The 18,649-nt window shown below is 45.7% G+C and overlaps 1 protein-coding gene across 1 annotated transcript; it reads left to right on the plus strand.

Annotated features, from left to right (window-relative positions):
- The first annotated feature begins 5,053 nt into the window (after positions 1–5,053).
- On the plus strand, positions 5,054–17,468 carry LOC117061457 (shematrin-like protein 2). Its single transcript, XM_033174296.1, has 4 exons — positions 5,054–5,061; positions 7,239–7,563; positions 15,564–15,615; positions 17,120–17,468. The coding sequence occupies exons 2-4, from the start codon at positions 7,275–7,277 to the stop codon at positions 17,466–17,468; spliced, it is 690 nt and encodes a 229-aa protein (XP_033030187.1). The 5' UTR covers positions 5,054–5,061; positions 7,239–7,274.
- The last annotated feature ends 1,181 nt before the right edge of the window (positions 17,469–18,649 follow it).

Consider the following 18,649-nt stretch of genomic DNA (forward strand, 5'->3'; position numbering starts at 1 on the left):
CCTCCCACCCCACTTGTAAAAACTATTGGAGTGAAAGGGGGAGACTCATCGGGATGTTGACGTGTGGTGCAAACTGAAGTGTGAATATTAAAAAATATTAAAAGGAATTTATGAACTGAGGTACTGTCTGCGGCTATTTTAAGAAAAGCAAAGGGAGGAAGAAACACTGCTGAATCATCTAATTAGCTGCAGAGGTAGAGGAACCGACCAATTTCCGTTAAGAGGAGTTGTAAAGACGTGAAGTCTACAGTGACACCTAGAGGGCATCTCCTGAACTGTAATCTAGTGGGGCTTTTAGCTAATGTGACTGTTAAATGTTGTTGAATTGAAGACATAACATCCTCTGGACAACCTGAAAATCTGTGGGTGGTGGATTGTTGGTTTGGATATATACTTATAAGAATTGTTGGTGGATGAAAGTTTCGAACCTGGGACATATTAGTCAAATTTGGGGTGGTAAATAAGAGTTTGGGTTACCCCTTCCTTAGCTTTTCTATTTTTATTTTCTCTTTCTCTACCCTCTCCTCTTTCCCCCTTTTTTGCCTTTTTCTTTGACAATTAATCTTCTCTTTATCTTTTTCTTTTTTCTTGTCCTCTTCCCTTTTCTTTCTTTGATTTTTCTTGTCTTTTCCCCCCTTCCCCCCTTTTCCCATATTAGGGTCCCTTTTCCACTGCATCCCATCCTTTCCTTTCCCTTATTCCTTCCTGTTTATCGATAGCATTTGTTACTATTTTTTATTATTATTAATACTTCCCCCTTTTTTTCCTTTTCCTTTTCCCTCTCCCTCTTTTCTCTCTCTCTCTCTCTTCTCTTTCTTCTTTCTTCCCCCTATCCACGTCTATTTCTGCTAAGTGATAGTGGGCCACCGGAGTTGATTTAAGCTTGGCCACTATTAAGACGATTGGAAAGAGTGGACTGAAGGGGGAATAATAGTTTGTCAAATACAAACAAGAAACTTACCAATATAGCTGCACCAACTACCTCCACTAATCAGGGTAGAAGGAATTCGGGACTTGAAAGTGAAGTAAATATGGAAATGAGAGATTTAATTTTGGGATTGAAGAAAGATATCTCTGAAATGAAGAAGGAAATGAATGATAATGCGAAAACTACGGATCAAAAGTTGGATAAGATGGGTACAAAAATAGATGATAATGTAAAGATTGTGGTTGAATTGAAGGGGAAGATGAATGAGCTTATGGTTAAGAATTTGGAACTGACAAAGACTGTGCAAGAGTTAAAAGGTAAATCAATAACTTTAGAGGAATCAGTGAGGAAATCTCAAATAGAGAATAGAGAACAAAAAAGGGAAACAGATAAGATGAAAAAAGAAATCACGGAAGTGAAAGATACATACGAAGCAGTGCTTGACACAATTGCTACGACTGAGATGCACAGAAGGGAGAAGACCTTGAGGTTTAGAGCGATCCCCGAGGAACCAGGGGAACGGTTAGATCAGAAAATAAACTCAGCACTGGCAGGCTGGCTCCAAATTGATGAACAGGAAATGGCACAAAAAATAGAGGGAGTTTTTAGAGTAAGATCTAGAATTGCCAGAATGAACAAATGGCCAGGGGATTGCTTGGTAACCTTTGTAACAATGGAAATAAGAGACAGAATATAGCAAGCTAGCAGTAAAAGTAAGCTCAAAGTGGAGGAGAATGACATTATCATACATAATCCCAACCAGATTGCCTAGAAAAAGGGACAGCTATAAGCCATTAGTGGAGGCTCTAAAGGGGAAATCAATATCACACAGGCGGGAATTCCCAGAGGGCATCTCCTTTTTCTTCAAAGGAAAGAGAAGGAGGTTCACAACATGGGCAGATGCTGATACGTTTTGGAGGACTTACAGGAAGGAACTAGGAGGCTCAAAATATATGGGTGGAGGAGCGGAGGAGACGGAAACACCGACAGAGACTGAGGGAACTTGAGAAGTAAACCGGAATAATCTATCAATCTTTCATATTTGCTTTTCTGTACTAATGTATTACCTTTACTGCATTGTTTGAATTCTTATTGAATATAGTAAACTTGGCCATTTTAACAAAACAAAAATAAAACCATAAAAAAACCGAAACAGCATATTGAGTAAAAAATAATAAAGTTTATGATGAATCTAAAAATTTTGACATGGAATGTGAATGGGCTTAACGATAAGGCAAAAAGAAATAGGGTAGAACACATCATTACGAAGCAAAAACTTGATTTAACATGCCTGCAGGAAATACATGTCACACAAAAACATATAAGGATCCTTGCAAATAAGAAATTAGGAGTGGAATTTGTATCTTCAGATAAAGTAAAGAAAAGAGGGGTAGTAATATATGCGCGCTCATAGTTAGAACCAAAAATGATAGATAAAGACTCCGAAGGAAGAATAGTGATAATAGAAATATGAGTGCAGGGGAAAAAGATAAAGGTAGTAGGCATCTATGCTCCAAATACGAATAAGAAGGAATTCTATCAATCATTAGAAAAGAAATTAATTGACTATGTGGGAGAGAGAATAATCTTGTTGGGAGACCTTAATGGTGTGACCACTCCAGAATTAGACAGAACAAAAAAAAAAGCATGGGAAACAAACAATCCAAATTGCCAACTCCCTTTTTTCGAATGATTGAAATGCATAACTTAAATGACGCATGGAGAGTACGGCACCCATTAGAAAGGGTGCAGCCACTAATGAATGCTTACAAGGAGCGCTGAAATCCTTTGCAACAAAAGAACCTAATGAAATCCCCTCCACCACAATGATAACATGTCGCTCTTTCTTTCTAACAGATGCACTCTGACGGGGGGCGGGAATAACCCACATGCTCCTTTGCCAGTTTTCCAACCTTCCAACTGTTTTCTCACTTCCCTTTAAATACTGTTTTTATTTATTTTCATGGTACCGAAGATAAATTTTGAGAAAACAGTTGTTACAACAGTAAACACCAAATAATTTGTCTCGATAAAATTACAGAAATTTTTATCATGCCATGTGTTAAAGCTTCATTGGATTATTTGAAGAGATCACGCCACATTTTCCCATGAGTGCTGAGTGGATTCCTGCCACAGTCCGAACAATTTATGTATTCAATAATACGTTTGCCGTGCATTATAAAAGGAATATGGATTGTGTTTGCCCTTTGCCACTCTCACCTGGCATGTTCGTTTTTCAGCCAATGCTGAAGAATCAAGTTTCAGCCCAACGAGGTTCTCCAACATCTGAACATCTCCATAGGGCCATAAGAGGTCATATTTAGGATAATCATGAGCAGATGGGATCCTAAGCCCAGGTTCACCTCCCCATTCCACTAGGACCCTCCTTGGGGTCGCTCAGCACCGATTTCCCCAGCTCCTCCCATTCCTCTTCAGGATTTGACCATCCTCTTCCTGACCACACCATGGGGCTCACAATGACATGGTCAGCAAACTGATGACATCTACTTGTGTCTTCATTCGGTGGTGGTGCTGGGAAGCTGGGAAGCAGACAATAGGGATTCCAGATCTCTCCACAAACATTCATTAGTGTTTTATACGCTTGAAATATGTTCCTATTATTATTATTGTTGTTATTATTATTGCCTCCATGGCTTGTCCCCAATCTTTATTGGCTGTGATGTTATTTTGGGATAATAGCCTCGCAAGAGGTCATCAACCACAGCGGAATGTGTCACAAGACTCCCCAGTTTACGTCGTGGAACATGATTGGGGAAAGGTGGACTTCTGCTCCAGTTTTCCCGATTTATCTGTGACAGACCTAGTTGGCTAGTTGTCGTTGTTCAGTCGTTCAGCCATGTCCGACTATTTGTGACCCCATGGACCAGAACACGCCAGGCACCCCTATCCTCCACTGCCTCCCACAGTTTGGCCAAACTCATGCCAGTCACTTCGAGAACACTGTCCAACCATTCATACCCAGGATCATACATTTAAAACGAAAAGAGAATGGAGGTCTTGTATGTGTTTAGCTTCTATATGGAGTCCATACCTTCCAACAGTTCTCCGAGGAAAATAGGGACAACCTAAGGAAAAGCGGGACATTCCGGGATCAAATCAGAAACCGGGGTGGTTTCTGTAGATCTAGGACTGTCCCTGGAAAATAGAGACACTGTGAGATTCTCCGAGTCTCTGGGTTTGTAATGCTTAACACATCTCCCCCACCTCCACTGGAACATTGTTTTTTTTCAAGGGTTTGGTTGTTAGTTAGTTGTGTTTTTTTACAGTTAGGCATTATATAATTTACAGTTAGACAGTATATAATTTTTTACAGTTAGGCATTATATAATTTTAGCAACCAAGGGGGTGCAAAGGAAAGGCTTGGCAAGGGTTGGGGCTGAGGTGTGGATACATTTCTAAACCTCCTACCCCATGAGGACTGGAATCTTGTTTTGAAATGAAACAAAATTGGGGAGCCTCTTGCCAGCCCACTGCACATTCCTAACTGTGTGCATATGCTTCACAAATCTCCTAATTGGTTCTTTCTCCTGGGTTTATGCTTTGGTGATGTTTCTTTCAAATCATCATTGATGTTATGGCCTTCATGATTTGAAACATCACAAAATCAGAACACACACACACACACACACACAAGCAGAACATGGCACCTGGCCTAGACTTCAGCATCTTGAACATATTTTTTTCTACATTTGCCTGCTAAGCACATGCCTTTGCCATGTTTTGCTTGTCCCTCAGTGGTGGACCATTTGGGCAGCTGCTTAGGAAGCAAACCAGTCCAATTGCATCCACTTCTGGTTTTAGTCCGATGGAAACAGTTGATTAAATGGGCAGGAATGAGGCCCATAAATGTATGGAGCAACCGGAACCATTGGGAACGGACGAGGATGTCCTCATTTTTATTTTTAACTCTGGTGCTCCTAAACAGGAGCGCTGTACCCATAGAGCAATTTGAGCCGTGATGCATGTTTGAGTTAAGTATGAGTTAGCTGCTAACAGGTGTAATGCCACGCACATTCCTACCCATGAGGTGGCTCGGGAAACTGGTATAAAAGCCCTCAACTCTCGGGGTTCCTCCAAACACTCCTCTGGACTTCAGCTCCTCAGAGATCAAGGTAACGTAGTCCTGCGTGGAAATATTCTGGATCTGGATCTGTGCTGTTAGAATTACAGTTTTATAAATGTGTTCGCTAGTAGAAAAATAGTTCTATGGGAAGAGCCGTAGGTCATAGAGTAGCTTGGGCAACCCAACCAGATGAGCAAAGTATAAATAATACTATTCTTCTTATTGTTAACAGAGTACCTCCACTGTTAGAGACAATATGCTTCTGAATACCAGTTGCAGGAAACTGTAGGGAGGAAGAGTTTCTGTTGAAGTCAAGTCCTGCTTGCAGTTTGGTTGTCCACTGCGTGGACATGGTGCTGAACTAAATGGGCCTCCTTTGGCCTAATCCATTGGCTCTTCTCATGTTCTTATGGATAAGGCTCCAGGTTCAATTCCCAGCATGAGGACTAGAATCTTACTCTTAGGGGATGGGGCATGGTGTGTTACAGGGAACCAGGCACAAGTTACAGGGAACCAGGCAGAGGACCTTCTCAGTAGTGGCACCCACCTTGTGGAACGGCCTCCCACCAGTTGTCAAAGAGAAAAACAACTACCAGACTTTTAGAAGACACCTGAAGGCAGCCCTGTTTAGAGAAGCTTTTAATGTTTAATAGACTATTGTATTTTAATATTCTGTTGGAAGCTGCCCAGAGTGGCTGGGGATACCGAGCCAGATGGATGGGGTATAAATAATAATAATAATTATTATTATTCATGCAGAAAGCCCCGGGTTGAATCCCCAGTAGGGCTGGGATACACCCCTATCTGAAGCGCTGGAGAGCCACCGTCAGTCCATATAGACAACACTGAGCTGGGTGGACCAATGGTCTGACTCAGTATAAGATCTTATGCCAAAGGCTGGGGATAAACAATTAGTGAACACCATGAGTTCATTTCATTACTTCAAGAAGTAATGACGGCCACCAACTTGGATGGCTTGAGAAGGGGATTCAGCATATCGATGAGAAATAAGGCTACCAGTGACTATTAGCCATGGTGGCTATGTTCTGCCTTCACCATCCGATACAGCGTTTCGGGAATCACAAGTGCCATTGTACCATTGTGCTGAGACTCTGCTTGTGGGCTCCCAGCTGGAACCAGGTTGTCCCTTGTGAGAGCACAATGCTGAACTAGACAGGGCACTTTCCACATCCTTAAACCCTGCTGGTGGAAGTTTAAGGTTTTGTGGGTGTTCAAGTAAACATGCCTTGTTTCGCTTTTGCTCCCAGCCTGCTCTGCTTATAAAGCAGAACTAATGACAAGGCATCTCTGGGGTTTATAGCCCTGCACATCAAGATGAAAGCACAAAAACTGGTTCCTTAAATGTCAGCCTGGGCTTTCACGAGGATTTGTGGAGTGGGAAGGAGGTTGGGGTAAGAACCTCCCCATTGGGATGAGAGGCGACTCATTTGGTTGATGTTAATTCGAGGACAGAGATGGTGCAGAGGTCTGACAGTGAACAACTCAAGCCTCGCATACCCAAACACAGCTTCCTACCAGAAACATCCTCTCAGAGGATGTGATTGTCAGGGAGGGTCCTCCTGGTAGTTCCTTCACCCCAGAGGCTCAGAGAGTGGCAGCCCATTAGAGGGCATTTTCTGCGGTGGCCCCTAAATTGTGGAAATCACTCACCACAGAGGTGTGTCTTACACCTTCATGAAACAGCTTTTGCAGAAGGCTGAAGGTGTGCCTCTTTACCAAGGCTTGTGATACTTGAGGTGCACATCTTTAGGACACACCTTATCTTTTGGTTGGAAATCGTTTCTAATATTATGTTTTAATGTTGTAACCTGCCCTGGGATCTTAATGTGGAGGGCAGATAAATCACCATCACCATGAATTTTCTAGAAAGGGTCAGGAGCTTTCCACTGGCTCCTTTTAAGCATATAGCAACTTCCATGAGGACTAGAAGCATTATTTATCAGTTAGGTTCCTGAAGTGGCCAAGATGCTTTAACGATCTCTGAATTTTTAATGTGCTCCTTTCAGAATATTCACGAAACCAAAACCCTGTCCCTTAGACACCCATAGCCACTGGGAACTGGAAAGCTGCAATCTCATTCTCCCCTTAGGCCTGAGGTTTCCCACCCTTTATTGAGACCCCGCATTGAGCCAGGAGGCTGGGCTACTTGGCCTTTGAAATCCCTTGCAATGCCACAATTCTAATCAGGCTCCTTTTGCTTCCCAGTATTTGTTTAGCAAATCCACCACTACTACTCACACGATGGTTTGTGGCTACGGAAACTGCTGCAGCCCCTGTGGCTACGGAGGATGGGGAGGATCCCGAGGATACGGCAGCGGGTGCTGTAGCCCTTGTGGCTATGGCGGCTATGGAGGTTACGGAGGCTACGGCGGCTATGGAGGCTACGGCGGTTACGGAGGCTACGGCGGCTATGGAGGCTACGGCGGTTATGGAGGCTACGGCGGCAACTGCTGCGGCAGCAGATGTTGTGGTGGTTATGGCGGCTATGGAGGTTACGGCGGCTACGGTGGCAACTGCTGCAGCAGCAGATGTTGCGGCTGGGGGTGGTAATTCTCCCTCACCTGCCACCTATGTGAGAAGCATCTGAGCAAAGGACTTGCATCCAACGCTAGCCCTACTCAGAGTAAACCCAATGAAGTGAACGGACACGGCCAACTTAGGCTCATTCATGCCAGTGGGTCTACTATGAGCAGGACTTGGTCGGATACAACTCAAGGTTTTCCTCCAAGTTGAGTTTCCTGGAAGCTCCCTGAAAAGGGTCCCCGAGGGTCTCAGTCTCCAGCTCAGATGCCTGCCTTTGCCCTGCTGTTCCTCACTGTTGCTTCCTCATCACTCCACCCTGTATGCTTTGGTCTTCTCCGCAAGAGGACATCCATCCCCTTCCCCATCCTCTTTGTACCTTCCTTCCTACCTCTTCCAAATAAAATATCATACTGCATCAGAACCAATGTCTACTGAGTATTCATTTCCACTCTGTTTTCCTTTGAATCTAGCTGAAATTCCCGATTTGCAGCAGTTGGGTTTCATGGAATTCTACTCAGTATTGATCCAGAGCAGATTCCAATGTGTAGTTAGCAGAGTCACAACTTAAACACGTTGCAGGATTCCCAAAAAATAGACCAGAGGCAATTAATATTTCATCCAGCAGAGCTTTACTGCTACTGAAGGCAAATGAACATAATGGTCACAAATCCAATACATTCAGGATTGGCACTGTCCATAAGAAATCCAGTTGCAGAAGACTTAACTTAAACTTACAATAACTTATAATAAGACTAAACCTTAACACTTTATACACAACACAACACCAGAAGGAAAGAGAGACAGAAAGTGAAACACAGGCTCCTTCTGGCCTCTTATTATAGTCAGCATGACCTCGACAGAAAGAGATAAGAGAACTAGTTCAAACCAGCTGTACTCAGCTTCTCTGAAGGAATAACCCAAACATCGTGAACCTTCTGCTGTCTTCTTTCACACAGAGAAGCTTCCAGAACCCTCTTGAATTAAGTAGAATAGGAAAGACCTCTACACATCAGATCCATACTTTCTGCATTAAGAAATGCAAACTGACAAGATGGCCCTTGGGATCCCTTCCAGCTCTACATTTCTATAATTCATGTGACATAAAAGCCACTTCTTGAAATAGAATGAAATATAGCAGTGGCGAACCTTGGGGTCTTAAATTTCAGCGATGCCCCACGCAGTGCCAAAATTTGCCTTTATGACTCTCATCTTCCATTATACATCATAGTTGTGGTGCCCCCTGCAGTATCCCTGTGCCCGGTGCAATCAAACTGGCTAGGCTCACCTAAATCCACCTCTGAATACAACTCCAGCTATGAAGGAACCATCAAGGCCAGTGTTCAAGATTGATGAGTGTTGCAGTGCAGAAACATCTGCATGGTAATAGATTCCCATCTTTTCTTCTGCCCTGACAGGCAGTGATTCCATTGGGTTTTTAGGCAGGGGTCGAACCTGGGAACATCCACATGCAAGGCAGATTCTCCACCGCTGAGCTGCATCCTCACTCTTCCACCAGATGACAAAAAGTCACCAAGCGATGAGTGAAGTGAATCTCCCAGACCACAACAGTTCATTAATAGAATCATAGAATTGTAGAGTTGGAAGGTTCCCCAAGGTTCATCTCTAGTCCAACCCTCTGAAATGCAGGAATCTCAGCTAAAGCATCCATGACAGATGGCCATCCAACCTCTGCTTAGAAACCTCCAAGGAGGGAGAGTCCACCACCTTCCACTGTCGAAGTTCTTCCTGATGTTTACTCAGAATCTCCTTTCTTGCAACATGAAGCCATTGCCTTAAGTCCTGCACACCAGAGCAGTTCCCTCTTCCATGTGACAGCCTTTGAGATATTTGAAGATGGCTCTCATATCTCCTCCCAGCCTCATCTTTCCCAGGCTAAACATACCCAGCTTCTTCAACCATTCCTCATCAGGCTTGGTTTCCAGAACCCTGCTTGGCAGGGGGTTGGACTGGATGGCCCTTGTGGTCTCTTCCAGCTCTATGATTCTATGATCATCTTGGTCGCCCTCCTCTGCACACGATCCAGATTGTCAACACCCTTCCTAGATTGTAGCGCCCAGAATTGGACACAGAATTCCAGTTGTGGTCTGACCATCCCACTATTCCATCCCACCATTTCCCAAACTGTTGATTTCTATCTTTGTATTTATTTATTTGTGTGTTTATTAAAACTATTAGTCACTATCTACCTGAAGAGTTCTAGCTTAGGGTCGCCATACACCTGGTTTTTCAACCTCAACTTTGATGTTGATTTCCCAAACATTTTGTGTCCGGACTTTTACTTCTTGAAATATGACAACCCTATCTAAGAGACTTATATTAAAGAAAAATATATGCACATGCATAATAACATAGGAGGAAGAGCAAGGGATCATATAACACATTAGCATTTCATATTCAAGACTGTGGTGTTGTTTTTCCATAAGCTGTTACAATCTTCATTGGTTCACTTACATGCAATTAGTAGAGACATTGAAACTGGATAAAAAGAATTTTGGAATAGAACAAGAAAAGACAGACTTTGAAATTCAGCCGTACACAGATGATGAAGATGTTATTGCAAAAATGTATAAACTCTTGTTCCAATTCCAATTAAACTTTTTATTGCACTAGCCATAGGCCATGGCATCATTAAACTCTTGTTGAAATTCAAAATCGAGGAAGAACTGGTTAAAGAATGCATGATTAAATGGGCAGAAAATTTTGGTTATAATATACAGATAGAACAGTGGGAACATATGTGGAATAAGGGGTTAAAATCTACATTGTTTAGGGAAGCTTTTAATGTGTGATATTTTAATGTATTTGATTTTTGTTGGAAGCCACCCAGAGTGGCTGGGGAAATCCAGCCAGATGGGTGGGGTACAAATAATAAATATTTTTATTATATTATTGGTAGGCAATGCCCCTCACCCCTGGGCTTTCCTAGCTTTTTGTACATGGAAAGCACTGCATGACCTTGGAGTCAACGAGGGAGGGGAGATCAAGGCAGAGGGACCGGGCACCTGCTGTGAAGCTGTTTCAGTGCCTGGCCCCTCCCTGTCCTCTCCTTCAGATCAGAGTATGTCCTTCGGCACCCAGTCCTGTCCTTGGCTATATCTTTCCATCTTTGTGCATGTAACAATCTTGTGCATGTAATTTCCATCTTTGTGCCTGTATACCTGAAGGAGCGTCTCCACCCCCATCATCCAGCCCGGACACTGAGATCCAGCGCCGAGGGCCTTCTGGTGGTTCCCTCACTGCGAGAAGCAAAGCTACAGGGAACCAGGCAGAGGGCCTTCTCGGTGGTGGTGCCCACCCTGTGGAACTCCCTCCCTTCAGATGTCAAAGAGATAGACAACTACCAGACAGTTAGAGGACATCGACCATGGCTTGCCCCCCCCTAGTTTTGATCCTGGGTACGCCCCTGAATGAGGCTGCTGCCTCGGGTGGCAAAATCCCCCCAGATGGCATGCCTGGGGGTATCCTGCCTGCCTCTGCCCCTCCACCAATGGCAGAGAAGCACCATTGTCAATGGCGCCAAATCTGGGCACCATTGCATCCATTTTGGGTGAGATCTCACCCCGAATCGGTGTGATCATGTCTGAAATCACTGCTGGTGGTGATCCTTCACCTGAGGCAGATTGTGCAGGGTGTACAATGGCAGCAGTATGAGTTTCGTGGACAGGCGGAGACCCCCAAACCCCAGGCGACCCCCGAGCGGAATAATGACACCAGACAATGTACTATGGGATTCAAATTGGCCACAACTTTATTAAGATTCAGATGTAGGGAGACCTTGGCTCAGGCATTGGGTGTTTATCCTTCCCAGCCCCCAGCCGGGGATCTGGGAAACTTCAGGGTTATCCAGAATGTGTGGGGATTGGGTGTTCAAGCAGAGAGCCCGCCCCCTGTTTTCCGCCACTGATAGTGGAGAGCAATGACAACCTCTCGGCATATGGCCAATGCCTCCCCCCAATACTCCCCCCAATATGCCGCACTGGGGGTGTGGAGTCACCGCCCCCCCGCCCCCCCGCCCCAATTTAGGAAGTTGATTAAAGGATTCCGCCCAAGGCCTGAAACTGCCAAAGTTGTGAAAAATTGCTACGGGAAAGGCAAAACCTGCCAATGCAGGGAAATTCCTTTCTGGCCCTTCAACAGCGGCCTTGACATAGCAGCACCTGCGTACCTGTGGAGAAAAGGTTAACCTGTAAAATTAAGAGTTAATTGAGGGAGTGGAGGGTGGGAGAAGCTCTGGAGCCCGACTGCTGCTTCCCAGTAAGATACCTTCTAGTGTGTGGGCTATGTAGTCCCTCCCCTTACCTGGCCAATCCCCTGGCAATGCCTCCCCTAGGTGGGATTGGGTGCTTAGCTGGGGTAGGCGGAGACCCCAGGTATCCCTCCGGGGGGGGGGAGGCACAGCCAGGCCGAACTACCAGGTGTCACCCAGGAGCTCAAGGGGCTGTGTGCGACCACACAAACGTCGCCCCCCATTTGATGTGGGGAGCGATCATTATGGTAGTGGTAGGAATGCCTGAGCAGGCTAGCACTTCCTGTTTCATCTCAAGTGGCAAAATGGGATGTGCCACCCTACCCATCATGGAACTAGGAGAGGACACCATCTTGTCCTTTGCCTCATGGGGCAAGATAACTTGGGCCAGCACTGTCAGGAAGATAAGTTAACCTCCACCTGGCATGATCAAGAAATAGGTCCGATTAAGCTATAATTAACCACCTTCATTGCCATGAACTCTCAGAATTGCAGCCATGCAGGGGGTCATGACAGGCATATAACTCAAGAGTCAACCGGAGTGATTTATAATTAAATGGGCTTTTATTTGCACAACACATAAACATGAGCACCTGTTGAAGCCCTTTGTTAGATGGGAGCATTAGAAACACACCTTTCTCCTCAAGGGGTTATTATCCTTGGATTTTGTTTGGGTTTTGTTTTTAACTGAAGAATGTCAAAAGATCTAGGTGTGTTTAAAGGCAGAGAAGCATTCAAGGTGGCCTACATGGAAAGGTCAAACTTTGAAAGAGTCATCACATGAATGTCATCATGTGTCAGGGTGCTGTCAACCCTGACATCATGGCCTGGAAGAAATGTAGATGAAAAGCTCATTTCAGTTCAGCAGTGGGACCAGTGACCTAGAGGGGTCAGGAAATGGGCAGAGGAGGAGGAGTGGTGGTGGAGACCGCCTCCCCACCCTGACCCTTCCAAGAAGGAGGAATAGGAAGACAGTATAGATTTACACCAGGGGTTTGGGGGAGGTCACAGCTCAGAGGCAGATGGGGGGGTTTAGAAAATAATGGGAGAGTAGGAGCAGGCAGAGCCAGAGTATCTCCCAGACCCACCATCTCCCAGAACCTGGTGAGCCTTAAAAGTAGGAGAGCAAAGACCTCGAAGACAGAGGGCACTTAGCTGCATCTATAGAGGAGGTGATGATGACGACGAATGAGGAAGTGGAAGAGACAGGGGTGGGGTGGAGATTCACTCAGGACAACACCATTATCCAAGAGGCTGAGTTCTATAGTCTCTCTGTGTAAAGTCTGAAATAAAAAAGGACTGTAAGAAGCTTTTCCTTGTCTTTATACTTTCCTGGACAACCAGCTGGGGCCACTGACAGCATCTTGACAGCTGGGTGCTTTCCAGGAAGAAGCTGGAAATGCATTCTCCAGCTGTATCTTTTCCATGTTGAGCGGTTGATTAGACTAGGTGGCCTCCCATGGTGCCTTCTAACTCTAAAATTCTATGGAGTAGCAGATTGGGTGGCACATCGGGTCAGTGGGTCTGGCTGTTGACCAGAAGGTTGGTGGTTTGAGCCCACCCAGGGACAGCCGTGGACAAGATTCCAGCACTACAGAGGGTGGATCTAGATTGGGATCCCTTCCAACTCTGCAACTCTATGATTCTTTGATTTCCTGCTGCTGAGACTCTGGAAGTGTTGTTGACTCTACTCCAAGCATGCCCAACTCCCAAGAGACTGTGATCTACTCCCATTGTCATTGATCTGACCCATTGTCATTGGAGGGAGGGGGAGCATGTGTGGGGTGGGTGAGTTGTTGAGCTTTTTATAGGAGGGAAGTGCCAAGAGTTGTTGAGTTTTTTTGGGGGGGAAGAGTTTTTTAGCTTTCCCTCCATCACTTTCCCCCCGATCTACCAAGATCAGCCAGGGATCTACTGGTAGATCATGATCTACTGTTGGACATCCCTGGTACTCCAATTATTTTCTATTCAGATGTTGCTGAAGTGCAGCTTGCACCATCTCTGGTGATGGCTACCTTCTAGCTCCACTACCAGAGGAGGTATCCTCCAGAACACATATTGCTGCGAATTGAGAGTAGGGAGAATTGCTCTTGAGGCTGGGTCCTGATTGCAGAGTTCTCATTATGGCCAACATGAGCTGAGGATAGGAGCTGCAGTCAAGCACAAAAGAAGAGCATGCTAGATCAGGCCAACGGCACATGAAATCCAGGATCCTGTTCTCACAGTAGCCAACTATCTGCCTGTGGGAAGCCTTCAAGCATGAGCTGAGGACATCAGCACTCTCTCCCCTTGTGATTCTGCGCAAATGACAGCGAAGGTATTCTAGCCATTGTGGCTAGAAGCCATTGATACCTCTATCCTCCATGAATGTATTGAATCCTCTTTTCAAGCTATCCGTAAGTAAAGCCTGCTGGACCAGGATCTAGTCCAGTATCCTGTCCTCACCATGGCCACCCAGAAGCCTGTGGGGAACCCAGAAGCAGGAACCAAGCACAAGAACGCTCTTTCCCCTCCTGTGGCTCCAAGAAGCTGACATCCAGAAGCATTCCTGCCTCCAACTGTGGATGCAAAGCACATCCATCAGGGCTAGTAGCCGTTGATAGCTTTATCCTCCATGACTTTGTCCATTCCATCCAAGTCGGCGGCCATCCCTGCCTCCTATGGCAGTGAGTTCTGCAACTTAACTATGCTCTGCGTGAAGAAGAAGAAGAAGAAGAAGAAGAAGAAGAGGAGGAGGAGGAGGAGGAGGAGGAGGAGGAGGAGGAGTTTGGATTTGATATCCCGCTTTATCACTACCCGAAGGAGTCTCAAAGCGGCTAACATTCTCCTTTCCCTTCCTCCCCCACAACAAACACTCTAATAATAATAATAATAATAATTTATTATTTATACCCCGCCCATCTGGCCGGGTCTCCCCAGCCACTCTGGGTGGCCTCCAACAAATACCAAAATACAATACAAAGTCACAAATTAAAAACTTCCCTAAACAGGGCTGCCTTCAGGTATTTTCTAAATGACAGGTAGTTGTTTATCTCTCTGACCCCTGATGGGAGGGCGTTCCACAGGGCGGGCGCCACTACCGAGAAGGCCCTCTGTCTGGTTCCCTGTAGCTTTGCTCCTCGCAGTGAGGGAACCGCCAGAAGGCCCTCGGTGCTGGATCTCAGTGTCTGGGCTGAATGATGGGGGTGGAGACGCTCCTTCACGTATACAGGACCGAGGCCAGTGAGGTGAGTGACTGTGAGGTGAGTGGGGCTGAGAGACTTCAGAGAAGTGTGACTAGCCCAAGGTCACCCAGCAGCTGCATGTGGAGGAGTGGAGACACGAACCCGGTTCCCCAGATTACGAGTCTACCGCTCTTAACCACTACACCACACTGGTGAAGAAGTAGACCCAATTTGAACCATAGATCCCCAATCCCTGAACCATATGCAAGCTTGTATCAGATGGAACGATATGGGTTCACGGATGCAATGGGTGTCTGCCCAGGAGATGGGGATGTTTGAATCACCAACCCACTGGATTTCTACCATCTATGTGGGGCAAGTGATAACTTAATTATACACTGATGATCACAAGCGATAGACGCGTTGATGCACGCATCAAGGCAAACTATTAAAAGAGCTTGAAGCAGCAAACAGCAAATTTTGTTTGGCCCCAAATTAGTACTTTGCTGAAGTTTCTTCACACCTGCCTCCCAAAATCGTATATAAAGGAAGCTGCCTCGGTGCTTCTCTCAACAGCTTCTCCTAACCTGGAACAGCTCCTCTCATCTTCTTCACCTCAGAGATTTGGGTAAGTCAGACAGCGCCGAGAAGGGTCTTGGGAAAGGAGTTGGATACCCAGCTGGGCAGGGCTGGGAAACCTGTGACCCTGCAAGTGTCACTGGACTCTAATTCCCATCAGTCCTAGCCAAGAAGGCTGATGGTCAAGGGTGATGGGAGTTGTAGTCCAGGCATGTGGAACCTATGGCCCTCCAGATATTGTTGGACCCAGCATACTTGGCCAATAGTCATGGATGGTGGGAACAGCATTCTTGGACTCCAGCTCCCAACAACCCCAGCCACCAGCGTAGTCAAAGGCCAGGGAAGATGTGTTCTGTAGTACAACAATGTTTTTGAACTCCAACTCTCAAATGGCCGTGGATGATGGAAGTTATATTTCAGCAACTTCTGGAGGCCCACATGTCTCCCCACCCCTGGACTATGGGATGGATTACAAATATTGACTCGGGGGGGGGGGATTGTGCACTTGGAAGGCCAGCAGCTCAGTGATAGAATTCATCCCTTGAGTGCAGAAGGTGCAAGGATCAATGCCCACCATTGCCAGTTAAATGGATTTTGGGAAGCAAAACTAGGAAAGACGTACCTTTGCTTGAGACCTTGGTGAAATTCTGTAACTCAAGGCAGACAGTAATCCAAACCAATGGCCAGATTCAGTAGAAAGTAGTTTTCTTTGTCCCTCCTTTCTGTGGTAAGCTTAATAGATGTGTATCTATTAAATTTAACTAAATAGAATTTTATTAAGTTGAAGTATTAATTGACATGTAATAGATGTGAACCAAGAGTGGCTTAAGTTGGTGGGGGGGTATTTAGCTGGAGTGGGTGGCTATTAGTCAACAACCTTCAGGATTAGAGAGAGCATATTCTCAGTATCAGTCTCTGGAGAATACAGACAGGATTTTGCTGCCTACTTGTTGGCTTCCTATAGATAACTGGTTGGTCTTCTCCAACAGTACTTAAGATCAATGGTCCACAATGGGTTGACTATAGCTGGGTTCTCCAACAAGGTGCCTTCCATGTGTTGGCAAACCCCATGAGTCTCAGTCAATGTGGCCAAAGGTCAAGGATGATGGCAGCAAAGGTCTTCAATCTTGGGTCCCCAGATGGTGCAAGACCACAGTTTCAGTCAACCCCAGTCAGCTTACCCGACAGCCAGATATGATGGGACTTGTGGTGTATTTGCACAAAGTCCCACTGAATTCATGGGATGGACTGTTTTAAGATTACAGTGGTACCTCGGGTTACAAATGCTTCGGGTTACAAACACTTTGGGTTACAAATTCCACTAACCCGGAAGTAGTACCTTGGGTTGAGAACTTTGCCCCAGGATGAGAATGGAAATTGCGCGTCGGTGGCCGCATTAGCGAAAGCGCGCCTCAGATTATGAACGGTTTCGGGTTAAGAACGGACCTTCTGAACGAATTAAGTCCGTAACCCGAGATACCACTGTACACTGCACATATTATTTGCATTACAACATGGACTTATTCCCCCCCCCCTCTGTTATTTTCCTTTAGAACTTCCACCCTCACCGCTAAGATGGTCTCTGGAAGCAGTTGTGGTTTCACCTGCGAGTCTCAATGCCCCCCTCACCATGTGGGCATCCAGCCGCCCCCTTTCTGCATCACTGTCCCAGGGCCCATCATGAGCTGTGCCAACGATTCATGTGCCGTGTCAACTGATGCACCTTGCTGCGGCTATGGAGGCTATGGGGGCTACGGCGGAGGCTGGGGTGGCTTTGGCGGCTTTGGCGGTTACGGCGGTTACGGAGGTTACGGCGGTTACGGCGGTTACGGCAGCTATGGTGGCCGGGGATGTGGATTCGGACCGCGTTGTGCCGGAGGCTATGGAGTCTGTGGATGGTGAGGACGGGAACTGATCGGCAAGGAGGATGGCTTCAACATGGACAGTAGATCTCTTGGTTCTGCTTTTATGATGGGCTAAGTAAGCACTCGCCGTTTCAGAAGAAGCAGTGAGTGTCCAGGTCCTCTGAAGAGCAGATCTACCTTTCCTTTCACTTCTCTGAAGATATCAAGCTATGTCCCCACCATGACTACCGCCTTCTTCTCGCTGCCTTGCTTTGGGAACAAAATGGCATGTTGACCCCAAAGACTTGCTTGCTTTGCTTAGCTGGTGTAAGGGAATCGATGGCATTGAGCTGCCTCCATGGTCAATGCAAGGCTATTTTGGTACCACCAGGAGATGCAAAGCATAATGAAGAACCATCACGACTAGTTTCCTGACCTGCTGGCTGTAGATGGACCTCCCTCAGCTAAGTTTTACTCAGAATAGACACACTGAAAGTTAATGAACCCAAGTTAGTGAGCTCTATTAACTTTAATGGGTCTACTCTGAGTAGGATTAGCATGGGATACAACCCACCCCATCTGCAATACATGGATAAGTAATAACAATTCAGGGTCATTGCAAAGATGACACCAAGGTAAATGCTTGTGGAGTGCTCTGAACAATTTAACACCAATGTTACTCCCTCTGTTCTTGGTGGTCATTTTAGGCTGCAATCCTATACGTGTTGCACTGGAAGTTAGCCCTGCTGAACTCAGTTTGGCTTACTCCTAAGTCAATATGCAAAGGAGTGCCCTGTTACTGAATGACTGATTCTTGTTGTTGCAGGAACTGGGTGATCTCTGGAAGAATGTTGGGAGGGGCCTTAAATGAGACCAGATTAAAATGGGGCTTGGTACAGAGCAGGTTCTTGGATCTGATACCACCGATTAAGAAACTACTAGCGTGTGCTCATACTACTGTTAGTTCATTTGCACTCTTGTTATGCTTTTTCCTGCCATTTGTACCCTGTGCACATTCCCCATATTAAAACCCCTAGTCTTCATCAAAGCAATATGAGTACTTGTCATTATTATTATTATTATTATTATTATTATTATTATTATTATTATTTAGCATTTCAATCAGGGTTTTGGTACAGAAACTACTTTGGTTGCCCTGTCGGGAGAGAGGCAGGGGAAATGTGTCCCTGTTAATTCTCCTCAACCTCTTAGTGACTTTCGATACCACCAGGTCAAAGA

Source organism: Lacerta agilis, chromosome 17 (assembly GCF_009819535.1).
Source record: "Lacerta agilis isolate rLacAgi1 chromosome 17, rLacAgi1.pri, whole genome shotgun sequence".
Classification (NCBI taxonomy): domain Eukaryota; kingdom Metazoa; phylum Chordata; class Lepidosauria; order Squamata; family Lacertidae; genus Lacerta; species Lacerta agilis.